The sequence below is a fragment of the Penicillium odoratum genome (genome assembly GCF_028828045.1).
Source record: "Penicillium odoratum strain IBT 22623 chromosome Unknown utg000004l_segment0_segment0, whole genome shotgun sequence".
NCBI lineage: Eukaryota > Fungi > Ascomycota > Eurotiomycetes > Eurotiales > Aspergillaceae > Penicillium > Penicillium odoratum.
Genome location: NW_026643146.1, coordinates 882,617 through 908,262, shown reverse-complemented (window position 1 = coordinate 908,262; position 25,646 = coordinate 882,617). Strand labels below are relative to the sequence as shown.

At 48.2% G+C, this 25,646-nt stretch overlaps 10 protein-coding genes across 10 annotated transcripts; 6 read left to right on the top strand and 4 right to left on the bottom strand.

Moving 5' to 3' along the window:
• Window positions 1-370: 370 nt before the first annotated feature.
• N7520_004594 (phosphoribosylformylglycinamidine synthase) lies at window positions 371-4,453 on the bottom strand (the record flags this gene model as incomplete). Its single annotated transcript, XM_057138528.1, has 1 exon — window positions 371-4,453. One exon carries the CDS (start codon window positions 4,451-4,453, stop codon window positions 371-373), a length of 4,083 nt encoding a protein of 1,360 aa, XP_056996735.1.
• Window positions 4,454-5,711: 1,258 nt separating this feature from the next.
• Window positions 5,712-7,085, top strand: N7520_004593 (NAD(P)/FAD-dependent oxidoreductase; the record flags this gene model as incomplete). The annotated part of the gene is made up of 1 exon (XM_057138527.1): window positions 5,712-7,085. One exon carries the CDS (start codon window positions 5,712-5,714, stop codon window positions 7,083-7,085), a length of 1,374 nt encoding a protein of 457 aa, XP_056996734.1.
• Window positions 7,086-8,361: 1,276 nt separating this feature from the next.
• N7520_004592 (MFS transporter) lies at window positions 8,362-10,099 on the top strand (the record flags this gene model as incomplete). Its single annotated transcript, XM_057138526.1, has 3 exons — window positions 8,362-8,791; window positions 8,854-9,789; window positions 9,843-10,099. 3 exons carry the CDS (start codon window positions 8,362-8,364, stop codon window positions 10,097-10,099), a joined length of 1,623 nt encoding a protein of 540 aa, XP_056996733.1.
• A 592-nt stretch (window positions 10,100-10,691) lies between these two features.
• N7520_004591 (putative C6 transcription factor) lies at window positions 10,692-13,255 on the top strand (the record flags this gene model as incomplete). Its single annotated transcript, XM_057138525.1, has 4 exons — window positions 10,692-11,536; window positions 11,589-11,848; window positions 11,905-12,130; window positions 12,184-13,255. The coding sequence occupies 4 exons, from the start codon at window positions 10,692-10,694 to the stop codon at window positions 13,253-13,255; spliced, it is 2,403 nt and encodes an 800-aa protein (XP_056996732.1).
• A 320-nt stretch (window positions 13,256-13,575) lies between these two features.
• Window positions 13,576-14,914, bottom strand: N7520_004590 (fumarylacetoacetate hydrolase family protein; the record flags this gene model as incomplete). The annotated part of the gene is made up of 3 exons (XM_057138524.1): window positions 13,576-14,120; window positions 14,174-14,512; window positions 14,563-14,914. The coding sequence occupies 3 exons, from the start codon at window positions 14,912-14,914 to the stop codon at window positions 13,576-13,578; spliced, it is 1,236 nt and encodes a 411-aa protein (XP_056996731.1).
• Window positions 14,915-15,436: 522 nt separating this feature from the next.
• xanA (isonitrile hydratase-like protein xanA) lies at window positions 15,437-16,144 on the top strand (the record flags this gene model as incomplete). Its single annotated transcript, XM_057138523.1, has 1 exon — window positions 15,437-16,144. One exon carries the CDS (start codon window positions 15,437-15,439, stop codon window positions 16,142-16,144), a length of 708 nt encoding a protein of 235 aa, XP_056996730.1.
• Window positions 16,145-17,190: 1,046 nt separating this feature from the next.
• Window positions 17,191-19,348, top strand: xanB (isocyanide synthase xanB; the record flags this gene model as incomplete). Its single annotated transcript, XM_057138522.1, has 2 exons — window positions 17,191-17,773; window positions 17,826-19,348. 2 exons carry the CDS (start codon window positions 17,191-17,193, stop codon window positions 19,346-19,348), a joined length of 2,106 nt encoding a protein of 701 aa, XP_056996729.1.
• A 1,233-nt stretch (window positions 19,349-20,581) lies between these two features.
• xanC (transcription factor xanC) lies at window positions 20,582-21,152 on the bottom strand (the record flags this gene model as incomplete). Its single annotated transcript, XM_057138521.1, has 3 exons — window positions 20,582-20,629; window positions 20,688-21,013; window positions 21,044-21,152. 3 exons carry the CDS (start codon window positions 21,150-21,152, stop codon window positions 20,582-20,584), a joined length of 483 nt encoding a protein of 160 aa, XP_056996728.1.
• Window positions 21,153-22,504: 1,352 nt separating this feature from the next.
• N7520_004586 (DUF4149 domain-containing protein) lies at window positions 22,505-23,158 on the top strand (the record flags this gene model as incomplete). The annotated part of the gene is made up of 3 exons (XM_057138520.1): window positions 22,505-22,591; window positions 22,659-22,929; window positions 22,998-23,158. 3 exons carry the CDS (start codon window positions 22,505-22,507, stop codon window positions 23,156-23,158), a joined length of 519 nt encoding a protein of 172 aa, XP_056996727.1.
• Window positions 23,159-23,335: 177 nt separating this feature from the next.
• N7520_004585 (MDR family MFS transporter) lies at window positions 23,336-25,440 on the bottom strand (the record flags this gene model as incomplete). The annotated part of the gene is made up of 9 exons (XM_057138519.1): window positions 23,336-23,374; window positions 23,430-23,854; window positions 23,918-24,119; window positions 24,173-24,599; window positions 24,654-24,684; window positions 24,737-24,827; window positions 24,874-25,012; window positions 25,079-25,248; window positions 25,303-25,440. The coding sequence occupies 9 exons, from the start codon at window positions 25,438-25,440 to the stop codon at window positions 23,336-23,338; spliced, it is 1,662 nt and encodes a 553-aa protein (XP_056996726.1).
• Between the last annotated feature and the right edge of the window lie 206 nt (window positions 25,441-25,646).

Sequence of the window (25,646 nt, the reverse complement as noted above, 5' to 3'; positions counted from 1 at the left end):
CTCTATGGTGATGACTTTATGATCTATGATGACGAAGAAATTTCACGAATGCAATAAATTCATGGGCATTGGCCCCTGACTCATATACCAAATGCTCTTCTCTCTACTCTGTAGAATGTATAATGTACAAGAACGAGTCTGAAGTAAATTGGAGTAGATTTGCTACATTTTGGTATATCTTTACTATCTTTCCTGTGAAAGACCGGCATTTAAGATGCCTCTTATCTCGGACGTTTTGTTCTGTCTGTTTCGTTAGTGCTTTTAACAACCCTTCCACCCCAATATAATCCTGAACCGAAAAACAAATATCAACAAAGAAACGTAGCACAATGGCATAAGTTCAAAAAAAGTCAGAACTATCATCAGCTCTCTAACCGACCCAGCGTCTAGCACTGAAGAAGATACGTCCCCAGGGGCCAATCTCGCCCCAGTTCTCAGCCTCCTGAGGCAACCAGCTGGCAATGCCGTTCATGACAGTACGCTCAGGGTGGGGCATAATAGCCAAGACACGGCCGTCGGGGCTGCGAATACCGGCAATACCCTCGGGACTTCCGTTGGGGTTGAAGGGATAGCGAGTAGTCGGCTTGAGGGTGGCGTTGTCAACGAAGCGGACGGGCGCAAGACCCTCACGGACAAAGTCAGCGGCGGAGGTACCAGGGGTACCAGCGAACGAGGCACGTCCCTCGCCGTGGGCAACGGCAATGGGCAAGGAGGTACCGTCCATGCCGTGGAAGAAGACGCTGGGATTCGACGGGTCAGGGTCGGAGACGCGGACCATGCAAACACGGCCCTCGTACTGCTCGCTGGTGTTGCGCTCAAAGCTGGGCCAGTTGGCAGTGCCGGGGATCAGCGCCTTCACGCGAGACAGGAACTGACAACCGTTGCAGACACCCAGAGCGAAGGTGTCGGGACGCTCGAAGAAGGCCTGGAACTCTTTGCGGGTGTTCTCGTGCAGGAGGACGGACTTGGCCCAACCTTGACCGGCACCCAGGACATCACCGTAGGAGAAACCACCACAAGCGGCAAGACCGGCAAAGCTGGCCAGGGAGACGCGACCGGAGATAATGTCGGTCATGTGGACGTCAACGGCAGAGAAGCCGGCAGTCTGGAAGGCGAAGGCCATCTCAGCCTGACTGTTGACACCCTGCTCACGGAGAATGGCAACGCGAGGCTTGTTGGTGAAGGGCGAGTACTGAGAGAGGCTGGTCATGAAGGGCAGACCACGATCCTTGGGATCGAAAGAGGGGTTCCAGGACAGACCTGGGTTAGCGTTGTCCAAGATATTCTCGTACTCCTGCTCAGCACACTCAGCGTTATCACGAATCTTCTGCATCTGGTAGGATGTCTTGGCCCAGATCTGCTGCAGGTTGGCGCGGTTGTTGCGGTAGATCAAGGAAGCCTTGTGGTAGATGACCAGATCCTGCTTCTTCTTCTCGGGGACACGGCCGATCTTGTGGATCAGGCCGGCAGGAGGACCACAGGTGGCGAAGCACGAACGGAACTTAATCTCATCCTCCTTGCGAACCTGGAAGACGGCACCAAGCTCCTCGTTGAAGAGTGCTTCGACGACATCTGGGGTGTGGAAGGATGCGGCGACGTTATCGGTCATGATCTCAACTCCACAGCGACCAGCGAACATCATCTCAGCAAGAGTGGTGAAAAGACCACCATCGGAACGGTCGTGGTAGGCCAGAACGATGCCAGAATCCTGCAGCAGCTGGGTGGCATCGAAGAAGTCCCGGAAGATATCAACATTGCGGATGTCGGGGCACTCATTGCCAACTTCGTTGAAGACCTGGGCAAGAGCCGAGCCCCCAAGTGCCTTACGACCAAAGGCAAGGTCAACAAACATGAGCACAGTCTCGCCGACCTCCTCAAAGCTGCGGAGAGCCGGAGTCCAGGTCTTGCGGAAATCGCCGACGGGAGCAAAGGCAGAGACAACAAGCGACATAGGGGCGGTAACCTCCTTAGCCTCGTTCGAGGCTTCATCCTTCCACTTCATCTTCATGGACATGGAGTCCTTTCCAACGGGAATACTGATGCCAAGCTTGGGGCAGAGATCCAGACCGATAGCCTCAACACCCTCGTAGATAGCAGCGCCTTCACCGGGGTGGCTGCCAGCAGACATCCAGTTGGCGGACAGCTTGACTTGGGTGAGGCGGTTTACCAGATCGGCGGCGGCCAAGTTCATCAGGGACTCAGCAACGGCCATACGAGCGGAAGCAGCCGGAGAGATAAGGGCCAGAAGGGGCCTCTCACCCATGGCCATAGCCTCACCAGTCTTCACACCCTGAAGCAAAGAGGTGGCAGTAACCGAGACGTCAGCAACGGGGGTCTGCCACGGGCCGACCATCTGGTCACGGGCAGTAAGACCACCGACAGTACGATCACCAATAGTGATCAGGAAGGACTTGGAGCCGACGGCAGGCAGAGACAGAACTCGGTTGACGGCCTCGTTGACCAGCTCCACCTTGGTAGAGAGCGAAGGCAGGTACTTGGTCAGACTGGAATCGACAGCGGGCAAGGTCAGCTTGCGTGAGTCGACAGTGCGGGTCATGCGCGGCGGCTTGCCAAACAGCACAGACAGGGGCAGGTCGATAGGAGTAGGGTATTCCTTAGACTCGCGATCAAGGAGGATGAGTCTCTTGTCTTCCTCAGATTTGCCGCCGCCACGGCCAACTACCGAGAAACCGCAACGTTCACGCTGAGCAATAGCGGTGAACTTGTTCATGCTTTCCTCGCCAACAGCGAGAACGTAGCGCTCCTGGGCTTCACAGCACCAGATTTGCATGGGGCTCATGCTCTTGTCAGTGCTGTCAATCTCACGGAGCTCGAATTTGGCTCCCAGCTCGGAATCGTGGATCAGCTCGGGAAGGGCGTTGGACAAGCCACCGGCACCAACGTCGTGGATGAACTTGATGGGGTTGTTGTTGCCCATTGCAACACAGGCGTTGATGACCTCCTGAGCCCTGCGCTGAACTTCGGCGTTTCCTCTCTGAACACTGGCAAAGTCAAGATCCGCGGAACCCTCACCAGAAGCGATACTAGAAGCCGCACCACCTCCAAGACCAATAAGCATGGCGGGGCCACCCAAGACAACAAGGAAAGAACCGGGCTTGACAATATCAGGGTTCTTCAAGGCGTGCTGGGGACGAACAGTACCGACACCACCAGCAATCATGATGGGCTTGTGGTATCCACGCACCTCCTTCTGGCCATTTCCAACATCAATCTCAGTGAGAAGTGTGCGGAAGTAACCACCGGTGCAAGGACGACCGAACTCGTTGTTGTAGGCAGCGCTACCAATAGGAGCCTCCAGCATGATATCCAAGCTGCTTGCGATGTGGTTGGGTCTGCCGACATCAAGCTCCCAGGGCTGCTTGAAGCCGGGGATCAAGAGGTCAGACACACAGAAGCCGGAAAGACCGGCCTTGGGGCGAGAGCCACGACCAGTGGCTCCCTCGTCACGGATCTCTCCGCCGGCACCGGTAGCGGCACCCGGATAAGGAGAAACAGCAGTGGGGTGATTGTGGGTTTCGACCTTGGCCAGGAAGTGAACAACTTCCTTGGTGTGCATCCACTCTCCGGTGGTCGGGTCGGGGGCCCAGAAAGCGCCCTCGGAACCTTCCAACACAGCAGCGTTATCACTGTAAGCACTGACGGTGTGGTCGGGGTGTTTCTTGTGGGTGTTGCGGATCATGCCAAAGAGACTGTTGGGCATCTGCTTGCCATCAATGACCCACGAGGCGTTGAATTGCTTGTGGCGGCAGTGCTCGGAGTTAACCTGGGCGAACATGAACAGCTCGACATCAGTGGGATCGCGGGCAATAGCACCATTGGGGCCATAGGCCTCAGCCAAGTACTCAATCTCAGACTCATCGAGGGCAAGACCCAATTCCTTGTTGGCCTCCTGGAGAATTTCCTTGGGGGACTTGTCACCGCCCTGCAATGAGATGGTCTTCAAGGGCTGAGTCTCATGCTCAGAGAACATCAATTGCAGGTCGGGCTCCTCACCGCTGATGATCTGGGTCATGCGGTCATGCAAGAGATCCTTGTAGTTCTCCTTGTAGTCTTGAGCTTCGTCACGAAGGCATGAGATCTTCAAACCCCGCTCGATACGCTTGACACACTCACGCAGACCGCAGACGTGAGAGATACCGGTGGCCTGCGAGCTCCATGGTGAGATAGTTCCAGTTCGGGGGAAGATGTAGAAGGTGTCGAATTGACCGTCGGTGGAGTTGAAGGTGGGGGGAATGTCGGTAATATCGCCGTACTGCAGCAGTTGCTCGAGAACTGCACGCTGCGAGTCATTGAGGGGCTTCGCGGTGTGGACGTAGTGAACCCACTGGGCCCGGACATCTTTGACACCCAGGCTTGCAGCAATGGCATGACCGCGAGAGTGGGAGAACGCCACCGAGCCCGGGATGGCGATGTAGGAATCGGTGGAAGTCATTGTGAAGAAATACTCCCGATGATTCAAAGTTGAATCAATAAAAGCCCTCCCTCGGGATAAAGGAGGATTGGCCTCTCAAGTTTTAGCTTGAGTAAAGAAAAAACCCCGCGATGACTCTAAACTTTTTTGTAAAAACCGAGTGGCCCCGCCCTAATCCGATTACGGCGCTTATCGAACGGTCACGTGCTGATTAGTAGAATAATCGAAACAGAAGTCAATAGGGCAACAATAAATATTGAAGTTATGATTGAAATAGCATTTGAAAAAAAAAATAGTTATTCGCCTGCAATTTTTGTAATGATCTAGACTCTAGACTACTCGTGCCTAAGTGGGGAGTAGGATCTGATGGATAAAAGGGATCTTGTGCAGGATGAGGCTGCCCATGAACCATACTGTAATATCTGAAGGTTGTACAGTAGGTTCTAAGGTGGCAACCATATTACATAAAAACGTTTCCTTCATCTGTCATGTGCGAATGTTGATATTCTTGGCTTTCTATTTTTATCCAATCTATACGATTGTTTGATCGTAATAATGAAGCTATTGGATATTCCCCATGAGCTCCCGCTCAATGAACTGGTTAGACACACCTCAATATCATAAATCTTACCACTGAATCATAATGTGAATTACACAAGTACCTAGGTATGCATATAGCCTTGTACAATTGATGTTAGTTATCGGCTTTGAGAATCTAGTATTTTCACAAGCCAAAGATTTCCGCTTCGCGTTAGCGAGCTTTTCTGGCATAGCTTGAGATATTGTGGAGTGGACAAATGTAGTATACATCAGCAAGATCTCTGTTAATGTAGCTATATTAGTAAATTTTGTGCGTTGGGTGATTCTGTCCCGTACGGAGTAGCTTTGTGGAGGTTAATTTTCCAATAGTCCCACATTGGTCTGTGTCCACACATGTGTTCCGCAATTCGGGACATCCTCTCTTTTGTTGTATCTACTTTCCATTTTCTTCTATTGGGTAACTTAGAATATATGGGAAAGAAGCTATTTGGAAAAGATGAGAGTATCAGTCAGACTCTTCTGACACCTGATTCCGAGTTAGATGCATCAAACCTCCCCTGTCGATCACCAAAATTACCCCTACAATGCCGATCATCGAGTCCGACCCACTTAGCATCATTTCAAAGATCGGGTTTGAGATGAAAACTCCGAACCGGTCCGTTGGGCTAACAGGGGGTGGTAAATAAGGGAGGTAAGCGATGTCCCTACTTTCAAAAAAAAAAAAAAAATCTGGCACGTCATGTATCTACGCAGCCTTTTCCCTTTGGCAGTGTCATTTCCTGCGGTTTTCGCCTTAGGCTTCAAGCACGAAGATATTATTACTCGTGATGTCTGTATCCTCGGTGGTGGCGCCACAGGTACCTATGCCGCAGTGCAACTGAGAGAGCAAGGTCATAGCGTGGCTCTTGTTGAGAAGAAAGCTTTCTTGGGAGGCCACGCCGAAACACTCTACTTACCGAATGATGAGTACATCAACTACGGAGTTGAAGGATACTTCAACAACGAAATCACCAAAAAGTTTTTCAAGCAGCTCGAGGTTGATTATGAACTGCTTCTACCTGGTTCCCTGATTTCGGAAAATGTCAACTTCAACACAGGCAAGAGAGTCCTCCCTGGCGATGGACTTCTAGGTACCGTTGCAGGTGCTGTTCTTTACCGTGCGGCCATCGAACAGTTCGATTACCTCTCGACTGGCGCTTACTATCTCCCTGATGAGGTCCCCGAGGTTCTGCTCCGTCCATTCCGAGAGTTCGTGAAAGAGCATGCCCTGGAAGGTGCAATGGATGTAATCTTCGAGTTTGCCGAAAACGTGGGTAACATCCTGGATGCCCCATTAATCTACGTGATCCAGAACTTTGGAATCCCACAGATTGACGCACTTTTGGAGGGAGGGTATATTAAGCCGAAGAACGGCACCGGGGAACTTTTCAGCAAAGCAACAAATTACATTGACAAAGAGAACATTTTCTTCGAAACCACCGTCTCCAAGGCAAATCGCAGCTCCACCGGCGTGGAAATCATTGTCAAGAGCGCAGATGGAACACGCAAACTCATCAAGGCTAAGAAGCTCCTCATTGCCTACCCTCCTACTATTGATGGTTTGAGCGGGTTCGACCTTCGCAAGGAGGAGTATAGTCTGTTCTCCAAGTGGGAACATAAGAACTACTACGCTGCCGCCATTACGAACACCGGCATTCCTGATGGAATCAACGTTGCCAACACCAACCCTGAGAACCAACCGGGTAGCCTCCCACTGCCTCCATTCATTTGGGAGCTGGAATACTCCGGTGTCTCAGGATACTTTATGGTCAAGATGGTCGCTGAAGGCAACTTTACAGCTGAAGATGCCAAGGATTTGATCCAATCTGATATCAATCGTATGGGACAGGCTGGTACTTACGATACGACGGAGCCGGAGATCGCTGCTTTTGCATCTCATTCTCCCGAGACTCTTATCGTTTCCGTGGATGATATTAGAGATGGCTTTTACAAAAAGCTGTATGCGCTTCAGGGACAGCAGAGCACTTACTACACTGGTTACACCTTTTGTACTGACTATTCCACGGTGCTGTGGAATTATACCAGTAGTGTTCTGGAAATGATGGATCTGTGATATTGAGGACTGAATACAACAAATATATGTACTGGAAAGATGGCTTTGGGTGATGATACTAAAAGGTTCTGCCGGTTTCCAAACTGCGGAGTATGTACATGGAGTCGTTTCAATGTTTGGTTCCGTTCTTGAAATTTATTTGCTTCAAAAGTTTAATTCATTCAAGAAATGATATCTAGAGCAATCTAGATTCTAGATTCTAGAACCAACATTGAATTCTTGACACGTGATCGAGTACAATTACCCGATCAAAGCCGGACAGTTATTCCTTATATGGCAAGACGCCCCGAGAAGCTTAAAATGAAAGCAATTATGACAACATGGCTTTTCGTTGGCTTTTAATTCTCTATTTTCCCTCTCTTATCTTTTACTGATGAGTAGTCTCTTTGCCTTGACCTGCTGACTCTAGAGCCTGTTTGAGAATTTGAAATAGCTCTATGAAGTCAATCAATTTTTTTCAAAACTTCCATGGAGCCGGTTAGAGTATCCGTAGTTTAATGTGTTTATTATGCGTATGTATGCTGGAAATACACTGATTAGTGCAAGGCATATGATATCAAGAACTATTGATTTCATCTTGGATATGTCACATGTATTTTCCGTAATGGGCGTAGGCAGACCCACAATGCATGGCGCCAAGCTGGAACTCGGAATGCTGAACAGACCATGCATCAAACACGAATCGAATTTGATTATATTGGTAGACATAAGTTGGAGGGCTGATATTGACTTTGATCCCGAGTGGCATGATTCAAATATTGGACGAACATACGGGCTTGATGTTGTAAGACTGTATCGAATCTTCCAAGATTAAGTCGTGTCGTTCACATTTTAATCACTCCGGATGTCCACTCTGCTCAGAGATTCCGCATGCGAATTTTAAGCGTCCACTATTTCTATATCTTCTATACATTGCAGTAGTATCCTTGAATATGGAGTCTTTGCAAAGTTAAGCAATGGAATTGCTTTACCGCTTCGCAGCATATTACCAAATTCGGCCAACGCTCACCGTCCAAATAAGGAAACATACTCAAAAGTGGGTCTGCCGTCCCGCTATCAAAGACTTCTGAACTATAGCGCCACGGAAAGGTACTCCTGCCGCATACCCTAACCTGCTAGCAAACTCTTCAGAGTTTGGCCACAGATACCACGGAAATGGGTATAAAGAACCTGCTGGTCCCCGAGCTACATGTTCCTGATCCAAGAATCTTAATCTTCACATACGGCAATCCTTCGCCTTTCTTGACTGGCTTGACATAATACAATCAGATTCACTATGGATACTCCTCGGTCAAACCAGACCCACACAGATCTTACCAGTCGGACAACCTCTGTGGGGTCTGCTGGTGAGAGAATGGACTATCTCGATCTCCCTGTTCGGGAACTCAATGACAACGCCGACCTTCGAGAATACACAACCGAGACACGCACCGGCGAAATTATCAAACCTGTCAAATCCAACGCCACAGGAAAATTGGAAGACTGGAAGTTGGTGACATTCACTATTGATGATCCCGAAAATCCGAAGAACTGGTCGAAACTGTACAAATGGTACTGCACTATGGTCGTCTCTTTCACTTGCTTCGTGGTCGCATTTTCCAGCAGTGTTATCACGGCCGATTTGACAGGACCCATGGAGGCTTTCAATGTCTCCCGAGAGGTCAGCTTTGTGGTTGTTACGGTATTTGTTATTGGCTTTGGAGTCGGTAAGATATTCCAATCCCCCTTCCCCATGAACGCCGTTTCAATTTGACTGACACGATTTCAGGTCCCATGGTCTTCGCTCCGATGTCTGAAATGGTTGGACGACGTCCAGTTTACGGAATTACATTACTGATTGCTGTGATCTTCGTTATCCCATGTGCTGTTTCTAAAAATATTGGAACCTTGATCGTCTGCCGTTTAATCGATGGCATTGCTTTCAGTGCACCAATGACTTTAGTCGGCGGCACCCTGTCTGATTTGTGGAAAAATGAAGAGCGAGGTGTCCCGATGGCCGCTTTCAGTGCTGCACCCTTCCTCGGCCCTGCCATCGGTCCTCTTGCTGGTGGATTCCTTTCCGACAACTGTGGCTGGAGGTGGCTTTACTGGCTGCAGCTTATTCTGTCCTTTGTCGCCTGGGTGCTGATTACCTTCACCGTCCCCGAGACATACGCGCCAATCCTATTGAAGAGAAGAGCCGCGAAGCTGCGCAAGACTGAGAATGATGACAAGTTTACCACTGAGGCTGAACTTGACCCTCGCCCTCTTGGACAGAAGCTGCGCATTTTCCTCTTCCGTCCTTTCCAGCTACTTTTCCTGGAGCCGATTGTCTTCTTCATTGCTATGTACATGTCGGTTCTCTACGGTCTTCTCTACATGTTCTTCGTCGCATACCCCGTCGTCTATCAGAGCGGTAAAGGTTGGAGTGCCTCGATGACGGGCCTGATGTTCATTCCCATGGCAGTTGGTGTCCTGTTCAGTGCCGCCTGTGCACCTTTGGTCAACAAGAACTACCTCAAGATCGCGGCACAATACAACGGCAAGCCCCCAGCAGAAAAGCGTCTGATTCCAATGATGTATTCTTGCTGGCTTATTCCTATTGGCCTCTTTATCTTTGCCTGGACTTCATACCCTCGCCTCCACTGGGCTGGGCCATGCCTTGCAGGGTTGCCGGTTGGGTTCGGGTTCATTTTCCTATACAACTCGGCAAACAACTATATTGGTATGTGTTCTGCCCTGATTCACTCGAGGCCTCAAAATACTAACTTAACTTAGTTGATACTTACCAGCACCAAGCCGCATCGGCTCTGGCAGCCAAGACTTTCCTTCGATCTATGTGGGGCGCCTCCACTGTCCTGTTCACCGAGCAGATGTATAACCGCCTGGGATACGAGTGGGCATCGTCTCTTCTCGCCTTCATTGCTCTAGGATGCTGTGCTATCCCATACGTCTTTTACTTCTACGGCGAGTCGATCCGGAAGTTCTCTAAGTACGCCTTCAGCGACGACGAGGAGAAGGGTATCAAGGCTTAAATTCAAGCCACTTCCTCTCCGCTTTCAAATAATTCCAAGGGGTTGAGGTATCTTTGGATGCTAATTTTCGAAGACTTGCAATTCATGAGACTTGCATTTCATGATTGACTTTCCAACTGCGTCATACAGTATAATGTTTCCATTTTGTTTTTCGCGATGCACATCTATGGTTATGGGTCATGGTTTCACGATAGAACAAAACAATTGTTTAGAAAGCTTTAGTTAATATTAAAAGTTAATCAACCCTTATTCATGAATAAAGACATATGATTCCAACATTGAACTTGAACATCAAAACCGCCAAAAGTATGTCTTTCCGCATTCGGACGCCCCACATCACGTGTTTCGGCAGATAAGCCCGATAATGCTCTCTCAACCGCTCTGGATTCGACCTTTTGCCTCCTGCGAGAATGACGGACTAGTACATACACATCTCATCGACAAAAAAACAAACGGCTGCCGGCGCATACATTCGCTTCTCGCGTTGTGTCTGAATTTTCAGGTTGAGCGGTCGCTTTCACGCGCATGCGTAGCCGAGGCCCGATAACTCCAACATACCGATCAAACCCAAAGAAGCCATACAAAAAGCGCCATGACGTCTTCATATCCTCCATTCAATTCGATCTCGCCATCTGATATGGCCAATGCGCCCAATAGGTCTGTTTCGGACTTACCACAATCCCAAGTCGACGCGATCATTCGTACGAAGCGCAAAGCGCGCGAGCCGAAAGCTTGTTACCCGTGCCATGCGCGCAAAGTCAAGTGCGATCGCAATTTTCCGTGTGATGGGTGTGTCAAGCGCGACCATGCGGATCTTTGCTCCTACGAACGCCCTTCCAAGAAACGCTCTCAATTCGAAAGTCCCATGGGTGGCACCTCGGCATCTTCCACAGTGGACCAGTCAACGTTCTATGGCTACGACGATCGTCCATCTAATATAAAACCTGAAATTATTCCCTCCAGCCAACCGAATGGGATCACCACTACAGGTGGGCGTGTGTCGATTCCCCGAGATGAATGGGACAATGTGCGCAACCGATTACGAGAGATGGAGTCGACCATATCGTCTTTACGCATGGGGCTCGAGCGGGCTGAAGAGGAACCTGCCGTAACATTGGAATCCAGGAGTGTGCAGAGTGGTGATGCGGGTTCCCGCTCTAAGGGCGCGTCGCCAGAGCGTGAGGGTATCCACGCTGCAAACACGCTTGGACAAGGCACCGTTCACTTAGGCTCGCGTTCGGTTTTGGCTTACATTCTCAATAACAAGACGGGGTCGGATCAGCTCCAAGCTCTCATGGAGGGAGGGATATTGCCGAAGCTGGGACTTGACAATGAGTCTGCAACTTATCCATTCGTTGACCTGTGGTCGTCGGATATGTCAACATTTGACATCAGTGCTGTTTGTAGCGCGCTTCCCACAGATGAACAGTGCAGAGAGTGAGTTCAGGTCTATTCGGGGTTTTGCAGTAATCTCTAACCTCACAAACAGATTCTTTTACTGCTACAAGGATATCGCAGGAGCTATTTATCCTGTCATTGAAGACATCCATGACTTTGAAAGTAACCTACAGCTTCTACTGCAAAACAGAGCTGCCTCTGGTGGAGTCTATAGAGAGGATGCGGATGAAGCGCAAAAACCGTTCGGAGTGAGCATTGCTTACTTGGGCCTGCTATTCTCTGTCCTGGCGTCTGGCACTCAGTCATCCGATCTTGGAAGCAAAGAACGAGAATTAACCTCACAGGTCTACGGTATGTTTGAGTGCCCATATCAGGGCTGCTATTCCCTAAACTAACCCCTTTCTTAGTGTGCTGTTCATACCAGTGCCTCCGTATGACCAACTTCCTATCCCAACCAACGATCGAAGCCATCCAGACTCTCTTGGTAATTGGCAATGTGCTATCTTACAATATGAACCCCGGAATTTCGTATGTCTTGCTGGGCATGACGCTCCGCATGGGGTTGGCGCTTGGTCTGCATGTCGAATCAAGCAGATTCTTACCTGCTGAGCGATATCGCAGGCGACATGTTTGGTCAGTCCTTGGGCTCCGGTATATGCTAAATATTCTTGTACTAAAACCTGCAGGTGGTCGATGGCATGGCAGGATAGCCATTTCTCTCTTTCCTACGATCGCCCTTCTACTACGGCGGTCAGCCAACCAGATATTGCATACAGGGAGGGCTCTAAAGCAGGCGACCTTTCCTATTTCGAAACCCTCTGTCGAATTATCTCCCTGGCATTGGAAGTGGTTCGCACCCGAATGCTGAGTCCCCATGCACATATAGGGTTCGAAAGTATTCAAGGCTATAAGGAAAGAATTAAGAACATCATGGACGAGGCTAAGTTTTACTTACGCGATGCGAAATGGTGTTCTACCCCAACAGAACATCTGGAGCGGGTGGTGCTGAAACTACACTCGTCGTACTTTTCATCCGAGCTTTGCCGACCCTCGCTCAAACCATCAATCGACTCCTCTGACTCTACGACTGCCAGCATGCGCGCAGACTGTGTGTCTAATCTGATGATCACGGTGGAGGCCTATATTGAAATGCACAATATTAGCACACATGCTGCTCGATCATGGATTGCATTGCAGCGGGCCATCAGTTCCGCATTTTTGCTGGCTGTTGTTGAAGAGGCGAAGTCCGAGCCGAAGGTTTGGAACCTTTTGCGGCAACTGGAGGGTATCATCGCGCAGCGAGCTACTAACGAGAGGGCCTATGACGCTGCTACCGATATGACCTCACCGCCGCAGGGGATCAACAGATACGATCCAATTACTGGTGCAACTAATCCGCCTGGCTATGTCGCACCCATTGTGGATTCTACCTCTCCCGCCGCTCCTACTGAACCTCAGACACAATGGGCCAAGTCTTTGGCCAAAACCCACCGCGCTCTACAAAAGCTTCTCGCGGCTTTCGGTAACCAGAATTCACGCTCCGTGAATGCACGTAGCCCTGCCTTTCTGTCTCAGCACAACCACAATCTGACTGCCACCGCTATGGGTGCCTTTGCCGCGCCTGCTTCAGCTAGCATGACCCCCAGTGTTGGGTCTCTTCCACCGCCAACGCCGGAAAGCTCGGGTAGTGGTGAATGGACAATACCAAACATCCTTGACCGAGCCCAAGAGTATATTCATCCGCCGCTGTGGGGCTAATTTGAGGTACTTGATGGTTTTCTCCATTATTCTTTACGACATTTGCTGCAACACTTTGGCAGAGCATTTCCGGCGTTGGCCGTTTGTTTTGATTTCATATGCGAAATATGGTGTCTTTGCAGGTTTCTGAAACTTAAGAGGGTCATTTCTCTCGTTGTACATGTCGTTGAACCTATGTCATGGATGTCAAACTACATATAGTTCCTTACTAATCCACTATTGACGAATTCACTTGATGTGATTCTGAGAAGCTCATTTATACGATAAAGCGACTGTTCAGCATCTAAGTAGCTCAATTTTAAAGGCTACCGACCAATGTTTTACAGCTCCTTTGCTGGTTGCAACTGACCCACACATTCTCCGAATCCAACCCCGGAAGCCGGACCGCCAGCTACCGCTGTCATACGCACGAGATCCCAATCCTGCAAGAAATGTCTCTTGGAACCATCAATCAATGTCAGCGGCTCCTTGCCAGCCTTGGTGATTTCCAGTAGACAACCCAAGCTCCCTTCATTTGGACCGCTGACTGTACCAGTCCCCAGGATATCTCCCGTCTGGAGATCGGCCCCAATACTTGCGAGATGGGCGCACATCTGTCGTCCACTCCAGTGCAGGTCCTGTACTTTCGATTCGCTGACAGTCGTCATTTGATCTCTGACGATGAGTTCCACCTTCATATCAATCGCATAACTGGGCTCGGCCACATCTTCCAGGTGGCTTGCCAATGCAACTTCAGCCTTGGGTCCTACTGTTTTGAAGGGGGAAAGGGCGTCCAGCGTGATCACCCAAGGCGAAATGCTTGTTCCAAATGCCTTGCCATTCAGTGGGCCGAGAGGGACCATCTCACAGCCTTGGATATCTCGAGCTAGAACCTATTTGTCAAAAATTGTCTCATGGTGTCACCGTGGAAGCGCTTACCACTCCAGTCGTTCAGAATGACAAATCCGAAGATGTTTTCATCTGCGTCTTTCGCGTTCAATCCTTGCAAGCGTGGAACGCCCTGTCCGACAATAACACCCACTTCCAATTCCCAATCCATCGCCCTTGACGGGCCGTAGATGATAGGCTTCTTTTCAGAAGTTGCCGTCTTATCAAAGAAATGGCCGTTGGGTCGGACGATCGGGGTTCCCGAGACAACAATCGTACTGGCACGACCGTTATATCCGATAGGGAAGTTGAAAAATCCCGGTGGAGGGGATTCGTCGTTAAGAATCGCTCGACCTGCATTGCGGACGTGATGAAGACTACACGAGAAATCTACTGCGGATTAGATCTAGATATATTATTGGGTGTATCAAATGACGTACCTGTGAATCCACCGACAGAAACGGGGAGATGGAGTGTTACAGTGCCAATATCCTCAGTGCTGTTTTCCGGCAACTGCCCGGGCGTTCTCAATACTTCTTGAAGCACTTTCCGCAGCTCTTGATGGGTTGATTTAGGAAGTGCGGCATATTCATTGAGGGTTTCCTTATTGAACACTCCACGAGGTAGGCTGTTGACTCCAGCGAACAGGCCAGACTGTTGTAAGTCGGCTAGGAAAATGACTTGATTCTCAAGCCGGGTGACGCATTGCGGATCGGAATGATTTTTAGAGGATGCCACTCCGAATGGGATATTGGCAATGGAGAAATGGCTGCTATAATCGGGGGAAGTCATCGTGAAAAGATACAGATGAAAAAAATTTATTCCTACAGAGCTATTTGTACCGGCCCATTCGGAGTTTGGTGATATCTCCATTCCCCACTCTCCCGCGATGCGGGGGAGTCCACATCCCGAACTTGGTCGAGCCCTAAGTGAGAGCGGAACAGTTCTATTGACTAGAGCGGCAATGGCCGTTGACCATGCTTTTGATGATTTTAATTGTCTAGTAAGATTGAGACCATGCTCCTACACTGGTACAGCAGTCCCAGACCACATTGGATTCTTTATCAAGACTCATCAAGCTCAAACCGACGCAGTTTGACGCACCGATGTGATACAGCGTCGCTCTGTTATTCACCGCAAAGCCAAAACGGTCTTCCAAATCCATGCCCGATTTAGCAGAAATAAGCCCAAACCTGGCCCCCTTCTAAGCTACTCAAACGAATTCCTGTTTATCAACTCAAATCGCAAGCCCCCTGCCACCAAATAAGCTCGTTTTTGCATCAAAAACTTTGAATTATCTACAGTTTAACCATAATGTCTTCCACACCCGAGAAGCTTTACGCCAAAGTGGGAATCCTGCTCTTCTCAGGGGCCGATCTTCTCGATTTCGCAGGCCCAGTGGAGGTGTTGTCCCATGTCCTACATAATCGAAACCCGGATGATCCCGATCCAATGTTTACAATTGAAACCATGGCTCGGACATCCACCACCCGCTCCAACAGTTCTTTGACCGTGAAAGTTGACAAACTGCTGGAAGATGCGGTGAAAGACCTGACCGAATATGATATTCTGGTAGTCCCAGGTGGTCCACCGTCTGTGATTCAACCCCTTCTTGAGGAAGGTTCCGCAGAAGTGGATTTAATCCGCAAATTCGCCACTTTGCCCCTGCCATCATCTCAGAAACCCCGAATTCTGTTCTCCGTCTGCACTGGCGCTTTTCTTCTTGGTGGTGCGGGAATTCTTGCAGGTATGACGGTGACCACTCATCATCGCGCCGTTGACGTGCTTCGGGAAATATGTGCTAGGTTCAACGACAAGAATCATCCTCCGACAGCTGTTATGCATAAGCGCTACATTAACGGAGGTTATTTGCCAGGGGAGTCTGTGTCCCTCCTTACCGCTGGCGGTGTGAGCTCGGGTCTCGATGCCACGTTCCATGTCGTGCGTGAGCTGGCCGGTGCCGACATGGCTGCTTTTGTGTCTCGATTGATGGAATATGACTGGACTGAGCTTAAGAAGTGAGGTCATTTGAGCATGCTTGTATGAATGATAGATCTTTTACTATTGGGCCCTAGAACTTCCCATATTGGATATTTTTATACTTCAAGTGTTTAAATTGCCTTTTGAGGAATCTAGGTAATAACGCAAGAGAAACTAGTGCAAACCAATGAGGGCGATGTCAGAGAGGGTGGCATTTAGTACACCGCACCTTCTGTCCGCCGTCAAATCTAGATCTGTGTCATGGTAAGCACGCTTCGTTGACCCGGAAAGTAATCTTGATCTAGTACTTGCATCTTTGAGACAGAGACCAGCCTTTTAATTCCATCAAACATGAGCGTAAAAAGCATTTTCCAAAGTATAAATGTTCACATGAAGGTGACTTACTGTTACACTCTAACGAAGTTACTCTATAGCCATCAGTATACCTACGAGCCGACCCAGATGAAAGTGTCGCGGGACAAATATTCTGACACAAAATCCATTCAGATCTTCTCCAGTGTCACTTAACTGCAGATCTAGTCATCTTGGCATGGCACATTTTCAAATGTCCAGGGTTGCGGGGACTGTTCCTTTTACCTTCCATTGCCATTGGCTGCTGACACATAGATCATATCACCTCTGCTTCCCCATTGACTACGTATCTCAGGACTCAGCCACGCAAATGTAGTCCTCTGTTTCATATTCGTGTCCTTTGTTACTTTGGCTCGTCTCAGCAGTACTAGAGAGACCCACCCTCGAAGTTGTACAGCACCAATGTCTACTCACGCTGGGTCTCTAAGTTTAGCTTCATTCCCGAGATCTGAGTCCGCAGCGAAAGATACAGTCATCTGGTAGAGCGACGGGTGCCGTCATCTTCCCGAACCATTTCCATCACTCACCGTCGTCGGGTATATAGCCGGAATGTGGTTCTGACAATTATCTCGAGCTACTCTCCTCTATCTGGATCAACAGTTCTCAAAAACACAACAAAAAAGCAAGGATTGCTTCTTTTTCCTTGCTCCTTACCTCGGCTGTTATTGAAATCAAAAAGACCGAAAACTTGTTGGTGTGACCTAAAGTCGGTCACTATGGTTGTTCTATTACCCGTTGCGGATACTTCCCCAGCTCTATATCCGGAGAAAAGCATTATGAATGGAATTGTTCATCCAGAAGAGATAGATCTGGTGGGGAAACCCCCGATCTTGATCGACGCAATGGACTTGGCGCCTCCCGATCTTAACAGCGCTGATCCCCTGGCGGCTACCGCAAACGGAAACGGCTCAACCCGATACACGGCAAATGTTGTTGATAGTCTCGAGATCTCCACTTGTGACGAAATCTTCTCAAATGAACGCAAAATGGCTGTGGATATTCTCAAAGTGATTGAAAGTTATGGTGTTGACTATGAGAAGAATGGTGCGTCATGGAAAGGACTTGAATCCTTCGTCCCCATTGTTATGGCACAAGTGGAAAAACAAGAACCCATTCGCATGATCTTGCCTGCATTTCCATTTAAATCGCCAAATGCACGCGACAAGGTCCTTGGTGTTTTGCCCGATTTTGGTGAGGAGTTGGCTCTTGCTCATTTGAACGGACTTTGTGAGAACGTCGCTCAGGTATACAAACCTGGCGCTGAGGTATATATCAGTTCCGATGGACTGGTCTACAATGGTGAGTTGCAATTAAAATCATTGTTTTCTTTACATTCTTAACAAATCTCTAGATATTCTCGGAGTTCCTGACGAGGTTGTGTGGGACTACGGAGAAGCTTTGCGACAGATGGCCGTGGACAAGGGCCTGACAAATATCAAATTTATCCGTCTTTTTGAGCTGCTGGAGCACCCTTGGTTTAAAGCGAGCAGCCTTGAAGCCGCTAAGTCATACTATCTCTCTCATGCATGCTGTCTCCGTCGTGAGCTCATGTTTGCGTTCGGCGACCCAACGTTCGATGCCGATGAAGCAATCAAGACCGACAACGACACCTGCTTGACATATCGTGGATATATCAAGTTCCTAACTAAAGATCTAGCACACCAGGAATATCCCCCGGGAATGTCTAAGCGGGCCAAGCAGGGACGGATTGCACAAACAGCACGCCAAATGATCATCCGCGGGAAGATGTTTGCAGCTGCCATCCGAGCAAACCGCAAAGATTACGTCCGTCTCTCTATTCACGAGTCTGCCGGAGAGAAGAAACTTTCCGTGTCTCTGATTCCTCAGAAGCGTGGGTCTTTGGGGTTCACGCCATGGCATGCTTGTGTAGCGGTTGGCCTTGATGGATCATACCGCACGGTTCACGCGGAAAATGTGCGTGACACACACGACCTAGTATACAAGAACGGCCAGCCGTATTTCTTCCGCGAGAAATCGGACCTGTTTGACTGGTCTGCAGATGGCTTATCTGTCAAGTTTGAGCATCAGTATCCCTGCGGACTTATTATCCGTTCGGCAGATATTGACAATCTGAATGCCCCGCCCTCTATCAGCGCCATCCCTATGCATAAAGTCCGCAAATTGTCTAATAGCATGTCTCCGGTCATCCTTCGTGGGTTTTCTGAGACGCTGGTGGAGGATCTCTACGTCAAGGCTGGACACGATCTCGGCAAGATTCTCCCATGGAGCTTCGGAATTATCCAAAAGGTGCGCGACGCAGGCCGTAGCGATAAGCTAGGAAACAACGTTACCTCCAACGAGGCCATGCCAATGCACTTCGATGGCATGTTCAAGTTCGAAGAAATCACCGATCCTGAAACCGGCAAGACGAAAAAAGTCCAATGCCCACCCGGATATCAATTCTTCACCTGCCCCGCCACAGCCCCCAAAGGAAGCGGCTACACACTCTTCGCTAGCTCGCGACTCCTATTTCGATACCTCCCTCTTCCCTGGACTGCGGAACGTCTCCAGAATGTGACTTGGGCTATGGATAACGACGGGTTTTGGGATGCCAAGCTCAAGAATCTGCCGCTGACGGTGACACACCCTATTTCTGGTCTACCATGTGTCCGCTGGCACCAACCGTGGGACTCTACGAAAACGAAGTTCTCGACTTGTGATGTAAAAATTGAGAATGAGGACGCGAGTTTGATTCAGGTGATCGATCAGATCCTTTACGATCACCGTGTTTGTCTTCGCTTTGAGTGGGAGAAGGGCGATCTGCTGGTCAGTGATAATACTGCTATGCTACACACGCGTACCGAGTATAGCAGTGACTGTGATCGGGAACTTTGGCGCATTCACGTTGACTAAACTGAATATACGGATTGTGAATGACTTTTTGTCTATTCGTTGTCGCTTTTATTTTTCCTGTCTTTGAAGCCGTCATTCGTTTTCGTTCCATAGCCTGGAGACCAAATTGTTCTTTTTTTTAATCCAGTTGTTCATGTTTGATTATTGTAGAGACTGATTTTGAAGTCTAATTCGAGAACTAGGGTATCATACGAGCATGACGATCTCGCCTGTGGAACTAAGCTAAGATCTGGTTGAATGCAAAGATTGTGAATATTGAGAATCTACCGTAGTAATTAATGTTACCGGGAATTTTAGACATTCATATTAAAAAAGTTTCCTAGGGCAGACCGTTACGGCCGTTGTCGACTCGGGAAGAGCCTCTTACGGTGGCTGTCATTCGAGTATAATGCATTTCTCTCTCTCTCTCTCTCTCTCTCTCTCTCTCACACACACACATTTAATGTCACCGAGAGCAAGTATCTTGAAATTCCAGGAAGATTTACGGACTACATTCAACAATGACTTTCTTCTACCCTGAAAGTTTCTTATTTGCACCATTTACCTTTCAGATCTACAGATTTGACTTAAACAGTCCATCAAATGACGACGTGTTATATACGAGCTTATATTGCACTGGATACCCAATAGTCAGACGCAAAAAAACATCTGCTGTGCTTGTATCACCTCATCCAGATCGCTCCAAGCTCTCGGCGTCATCTACCATAAGAAAGCCCGGTCTACCGGAATTCCCACAGCACACATCACTCTTCCTGTCTTCAAAACAATTAAGCCTTTGTCCACTTTTCATATAGGCAATGCAGAAAAGCTATCACCAGGTGGTCACTCCATTTTGTCATGGGCGAGATGGATTTAAGGCCCATGAGCTGTCCAGGTCTGAGAGGGCATTTGTGTCAAAGAACATGCGTTTTGTCGTAATTGGCATCTACATGCCGTGGTGATATCTCTGAGTGGCGTTTGCGGAACTTCGTCGACTCCATTGTATTTTATTTGATTCATTAGAGATCCAGATACATTTTGTAAGGAGTGAGATCCTGGAGGGACGAGGACGATGATTTTTGACTGAGAAGATGATAGTCTTAGGGCGCGGATTATATGTGGTAATGAAGTTTCTGGAACAAGCGATTAATTGATGAGTTCTTAAGAATAGACCAGATTGAAATGTACCTGTAGTGATGTATAGATGAGGCTGATTGATAGACCCCGAATCGTCTAGAATCGGGCTGTCCGGGCTCATAGTTCGATTCCAAGGATCATGGAGAGTTTCCATGTCATAACAACCTCCCATGAGTTGATAGCCATAGTTAGGCTGGTTTGATAGTATGGAACCCGAACACACCGATTCGGGGAATTGAGATGGATCTTCTGATAATTCCCCGCATTGAGAAAGATCCATATCCATTTGAAATGGCGAGAATCCATATGGCGTGAAGAACGGCGTTGATGGCTCGGTGTTCTGTGGTGAATTCTCAGAACCAAAGCTCAGTTCGAGTTCGGGTTCCTGGTAGAGAGATTGGATCTGGCGTGTGGATATCAGTGGGGGATATGTCTGATCCCAGCCACGTAGTGCTGCTGCTGCTCGTAGTTCATTCGCAATGACCCGTTCTTGTAACTTGGCGATACGGTCTCGGATCTTGCGGCCTGGATCGGTCAGCTTCAAATGATCTGTAAGTTGAAGGCTGGATCTATTCTTACGGTGATTTCTCTGCGATAGACGATTTTGCAATCTTCGTCTCTCGAGTGGATCCTGTTTTTGTGGCGACCCCTCGCTTGACGGACACTCTGTCTTTGATTCAGCTCTCATTTTGGTCGTCTTTTTCAATAGTAAAGTCGTCGGACCCAGGCTTGGGGAGCTTTAAAGTCGGTTTAAGTGATCAGTGAGCCCAAGGGTCATTCACATCATTTTTATATAATACCCTGATCACCATGTGTTCCATCTCTCAATCCAGACTCTCGATCCCACGGTGACACGCACCTGTGCAACAAAAACCAACAAGTCGGTCTGGATACAAAAGAACCCAACCTCAGGCCCTTTCAGCCGCGCCGCGTGATAATCTGGGTCCATGCCACCTAGCCTTTCTTCAGCTGACTTACATATTGCGGATCTCCAAATGGGTGGGAGTCTTGGATTGAACACCCCGGTTTCTTATTTGTTGTCTTCCGTAGTGGTGGAGCTTGTTCCACGAGGCGGGGCCCACTTGTCTGGAGGTAGTGCAAAAGTCAAGGATTACTGACCGTATTTTGACAGTTGGACCATTGTCCTGAATCTGTTCATGTTTCGTTGTTGGTATCTTTATCAGCGGTCTGGGCGAAGTGTTGCACATGAAGCTGGTGAGGGCTTGTTGACCGTATTTCTATGGCGTTCGTTTTCTGGAGCCACTTGGCATGGCGAGACTTGTGTGACGTATTGAAAGATTCCAGTCTAGCTGGGAGCTCAGTGTACATGTCAAATATGTCTTGTCGGGTACAGTTCATATTTGAGGCTTTTTTGATACTGAACCGGGGTCGGCTGGTAACCCTGGAATCTGACGATGTATCTTCAGTCGCAGATTTCGTCATGTCCGAAATTCTAGAAAAATTCATATGCACCGATGCATCCCCTGAATAAAGGCTGACTAGAATCTACAATACCTTATGAAATCATTTTCTCAGTGCCTTGAGAACCTTGGAAGAAAGGCAGAAACACCTGGAACCAAGGCTGTGGGCTCGGTCCTAGACCAGGCTGTTCTGGAACTTGATGGACCTGCCGATACTTGGATATACTCCGAATTCACTAAGTATCTGAGATCTGTGTGCATCATACTAGGGACCCCGGATAATGAGAGCCATGTGGAATCGTAATTGCACCATTGATTCCAAGTAAATGTCTAGCGGAGTGTGCGGTTTCATCTTCATTGTTCAATGGGCTAGAAACTAGTACTTTGGTGTGACCCGATGGAGTTCCATTTCCTGGTGCAACTGAGGGGGGGATTCAATTCCCTGCTTCCAAGGTTTTGGTTCTTGATTACTTCATAGACGAATAGGGAAGCAACTTCACATCAACCTATAACAATAAATAACGTGACCAAATGTCACTTACCTTTGTCATCAATCTATTCCTACAACCCCCAACCTTAGCCAACCCATCAACATCTCCTCTTTACCATCAAGCCCATCATGGACGCCATCTTCCAAACAGCAGGAAATCTTCTCCCATACCACCTCCTCTGCTACGGCACCTTACTAGGCACACAGGTATACCAGGTGAGCACCCTCTGTCCCAAAACCCCTATTTCAAATTTGTTCTACAACTAATAACTAATAAATCCAGAGCTTCATCAACACAAAGCTCTGCTACAAGTACCTCCCTATGCGTGAATTCCTTGGCCTAAACAAACGCATCTTCCCAGTCTACTTCACCTGCCAGATAGGTCTCGCTGTACTGACAGCAGCTACACGCCCACCATACAGTATCTTTTCTCTTACGATAGATCCATGCAGTGCTGCGCCACTAGTTGTCATTTTGACAATGGGATCGTTGAATTACTTTGTTTTTGGGCCGAAGACTACAACTGCGTCTTTCATTAGACGGGCTTTACAAGGTATGCTTTTTTATGATGATATACTGCTTAATATTCAGTGGGCTAAGTTTTTCTTCTCTTTTCTTTAGAGAAGGATGTTCAGTCGCACGTGGATGAGGAAAAGGTGAAGCGGGTGAATCGCAATTTTGCACGCAATCATGCGATGTCGATTCATCTTAATGCTATTGCGTTGGTTGCGACTGTCTGGTATGGCTTCTCGTTGTCACATTCTATTCTGATCGGGCTTTAGAGTCGGCTCTAAGAGTTGAGAAATTATCAAAATAGAGAATAATAGTTCATTGTTATTGAGATACAGTATCACCCTAGTACTTTCATTCTTCCGGAGTCTTGCTTTATCATAAATATGGCGGTATTGTCTATGTCAGCATCCGACATAATAACATTTTCTTCTTATTTGATCGATTACCTAGCCCATGGCAACAGTTTGAATAAAGATCCTCTCTCTCTGTAGCTGTGTTAGTTAATTTAACTTTTGAGGTTGAGATAGAATAGTGCCTTACCTTCAAAAAGAGAGATCCTACAGCAGTCAACATACCCGCGGCGACAACCAGGTAATGTGTGTGTGACATTGCATCCACAATGGCATGAATCGCTTTCGCTTGAGTCTCAGGTGGTATATTCTTGAGGATTTCACTGTTGGTTCCAGATATTGCACCTCGTAGGCCTTCGCTTGGATATTCTGGCAGCAGTATTTGGAGGCTGTCCAAGGCTTTATTCTGAAATACTGCTCCTGATATGGCGAGTGCAAGCACAATTCCAATGTTTTGAGCAAAGGCAATAAAGGATGCAGCATCAGAGGCCCGGTGGGGGGAAACTTTGGCCTGGGCCACAGAGAATCCAGTCTGGATAAACATGCCTGCACTGATGCCAATAAGTGAACAGTATCCGTAGACGTGGGAGAGAGGACTTGTTTCGTCAATTGTACCTGTTCGTGGCATGCACTGATTAGTTGATGTCATATATCCTATATCCTGGGTAAAGAACGTACTCATCAATCCCCCTCCGATGCTTGTAAGGATACCACCCGCCAGGTACCATGGCATATAGTATCCCAGTTTGGTCATCAAGGCACCATTCAAAAGCCCAAAGAAGACCATCAAAATAATGAATGGAAGTAATCTGACTGCAGCAGTAAGAGGAGAGTCCCCTTTGACGAACTGACAGTAGATCGGGATGTAATAGGTAGGGATCTATCGTTGTTAGAGCTGGATTCTGTCCACCTTTGAATCTTTCAGACACTTACAAACACACAGGTACCTGCAGAACACATCAGAGCAAAAAGAAGCCACATTATAGGCAACCGAAGAAGGTCAGCTGGGAAGATTCGTTCTCGGTCCGTGGTACCAATGGTGAAGGCCTGCTGTAGCCCAAACAAGAGAAGCAGGACACCCCCCACAACCCACAGGGCAATCTCTCGGCCTGCTCCCCAGTTGAAAAGATTGCCTCCAAAGTTGATCGCCATGACCAGGGCCGTCAAGGCACCGGCATTGAGAACAACTCCTAGATAGTCAACCTGAAGAAGCTTGTTTTTGAGTGTAACACCTTGTTGAGGATCAGCGTAGGGCAAGAGAAATATATAAACGGGAGAAAAGGCAAATCCGATGCAGAGATTGATGTAAAATGCCCATCTCCATGTTGTATGGACGTTTTGGGCAAATGCACCGCCGACTCTGTTACAGATCGAGTCAGTTTGATCGTCATCAAAGATCAATCATATGTCTTACACGGGTCCTATGACTGTACCGGCTCCCCATGCTATAGCACTGTTAGTGACACAGTTACTCAACCATCACGGATAATCACTTACTGATTCCAGTAAGAGCCATATAAGTCGGTCGCTGTCGAACGGAAGTGGTGATGGACAATAAAGTCAGGCATCCAAGATACATGCCCGCTCCCTGGCCAATTAGCAACAGTATCAATATTGAAAACTGTTTGACTTACTCCAAGACCAGCAATGGCACGACCGATAATCAAAGAATCCATATTAGGAGCCGCGCCACAAAGAGCACTGCCAGCTTCGAAGAGAATGACAGAAATCAGGTAAACCCATTTTGCACTGAATATCCCGTAGAGTTTGCCCCTAGAAGTATCCAAATGTCATCAGCGCCCCGTGGATAGTTATTTCAAGAAGAAAATCTCCATATACCAGGTGATGACCGTGGCCGAGGAAGAGAGTCCAAAGGCAACTCCCAGCCAGCTCAATTTTCCGACCTCACCAAATCTCGTGATAACCGGCGACTGGATATCGGCGACGATGGTGTTATCCAGAGAAAACAGGAAGGTCGATGAGAGAATGGTAAGAACAATCAATATCCACTGGTGCAAACAGTCAGTCACATGTGCAGCAATTATAGTAAGATCGCGCCACACAAGAGGCTTGGAAACGTGCGACTGAATATCTTCCTGGACAAATTCGACATCCTGAACCGTCTCTGTCTCAGTTGTAGGGTTTTTAGTCTTAATTGTAGGGTTTTTAGTCTCAGTCAAAATTGGAATAGACGTCTCCATTATAGTGAGTGAAAAATTGTTGAAAGAGAGGTTGGCAGAAGAGAGCGAACGGAAGGTACGCGCACTGGACGAACACGTGCTGAGTGGATTTGTGCGACATCATTTTAAGGAAATAAGCTTGGAAGTAGTGATCATTTGAGAAGATTACTCTTTGGTTATCACCGGAACCATGAATACTCAAATCCTTAGCTTGACCTTGACTGGTC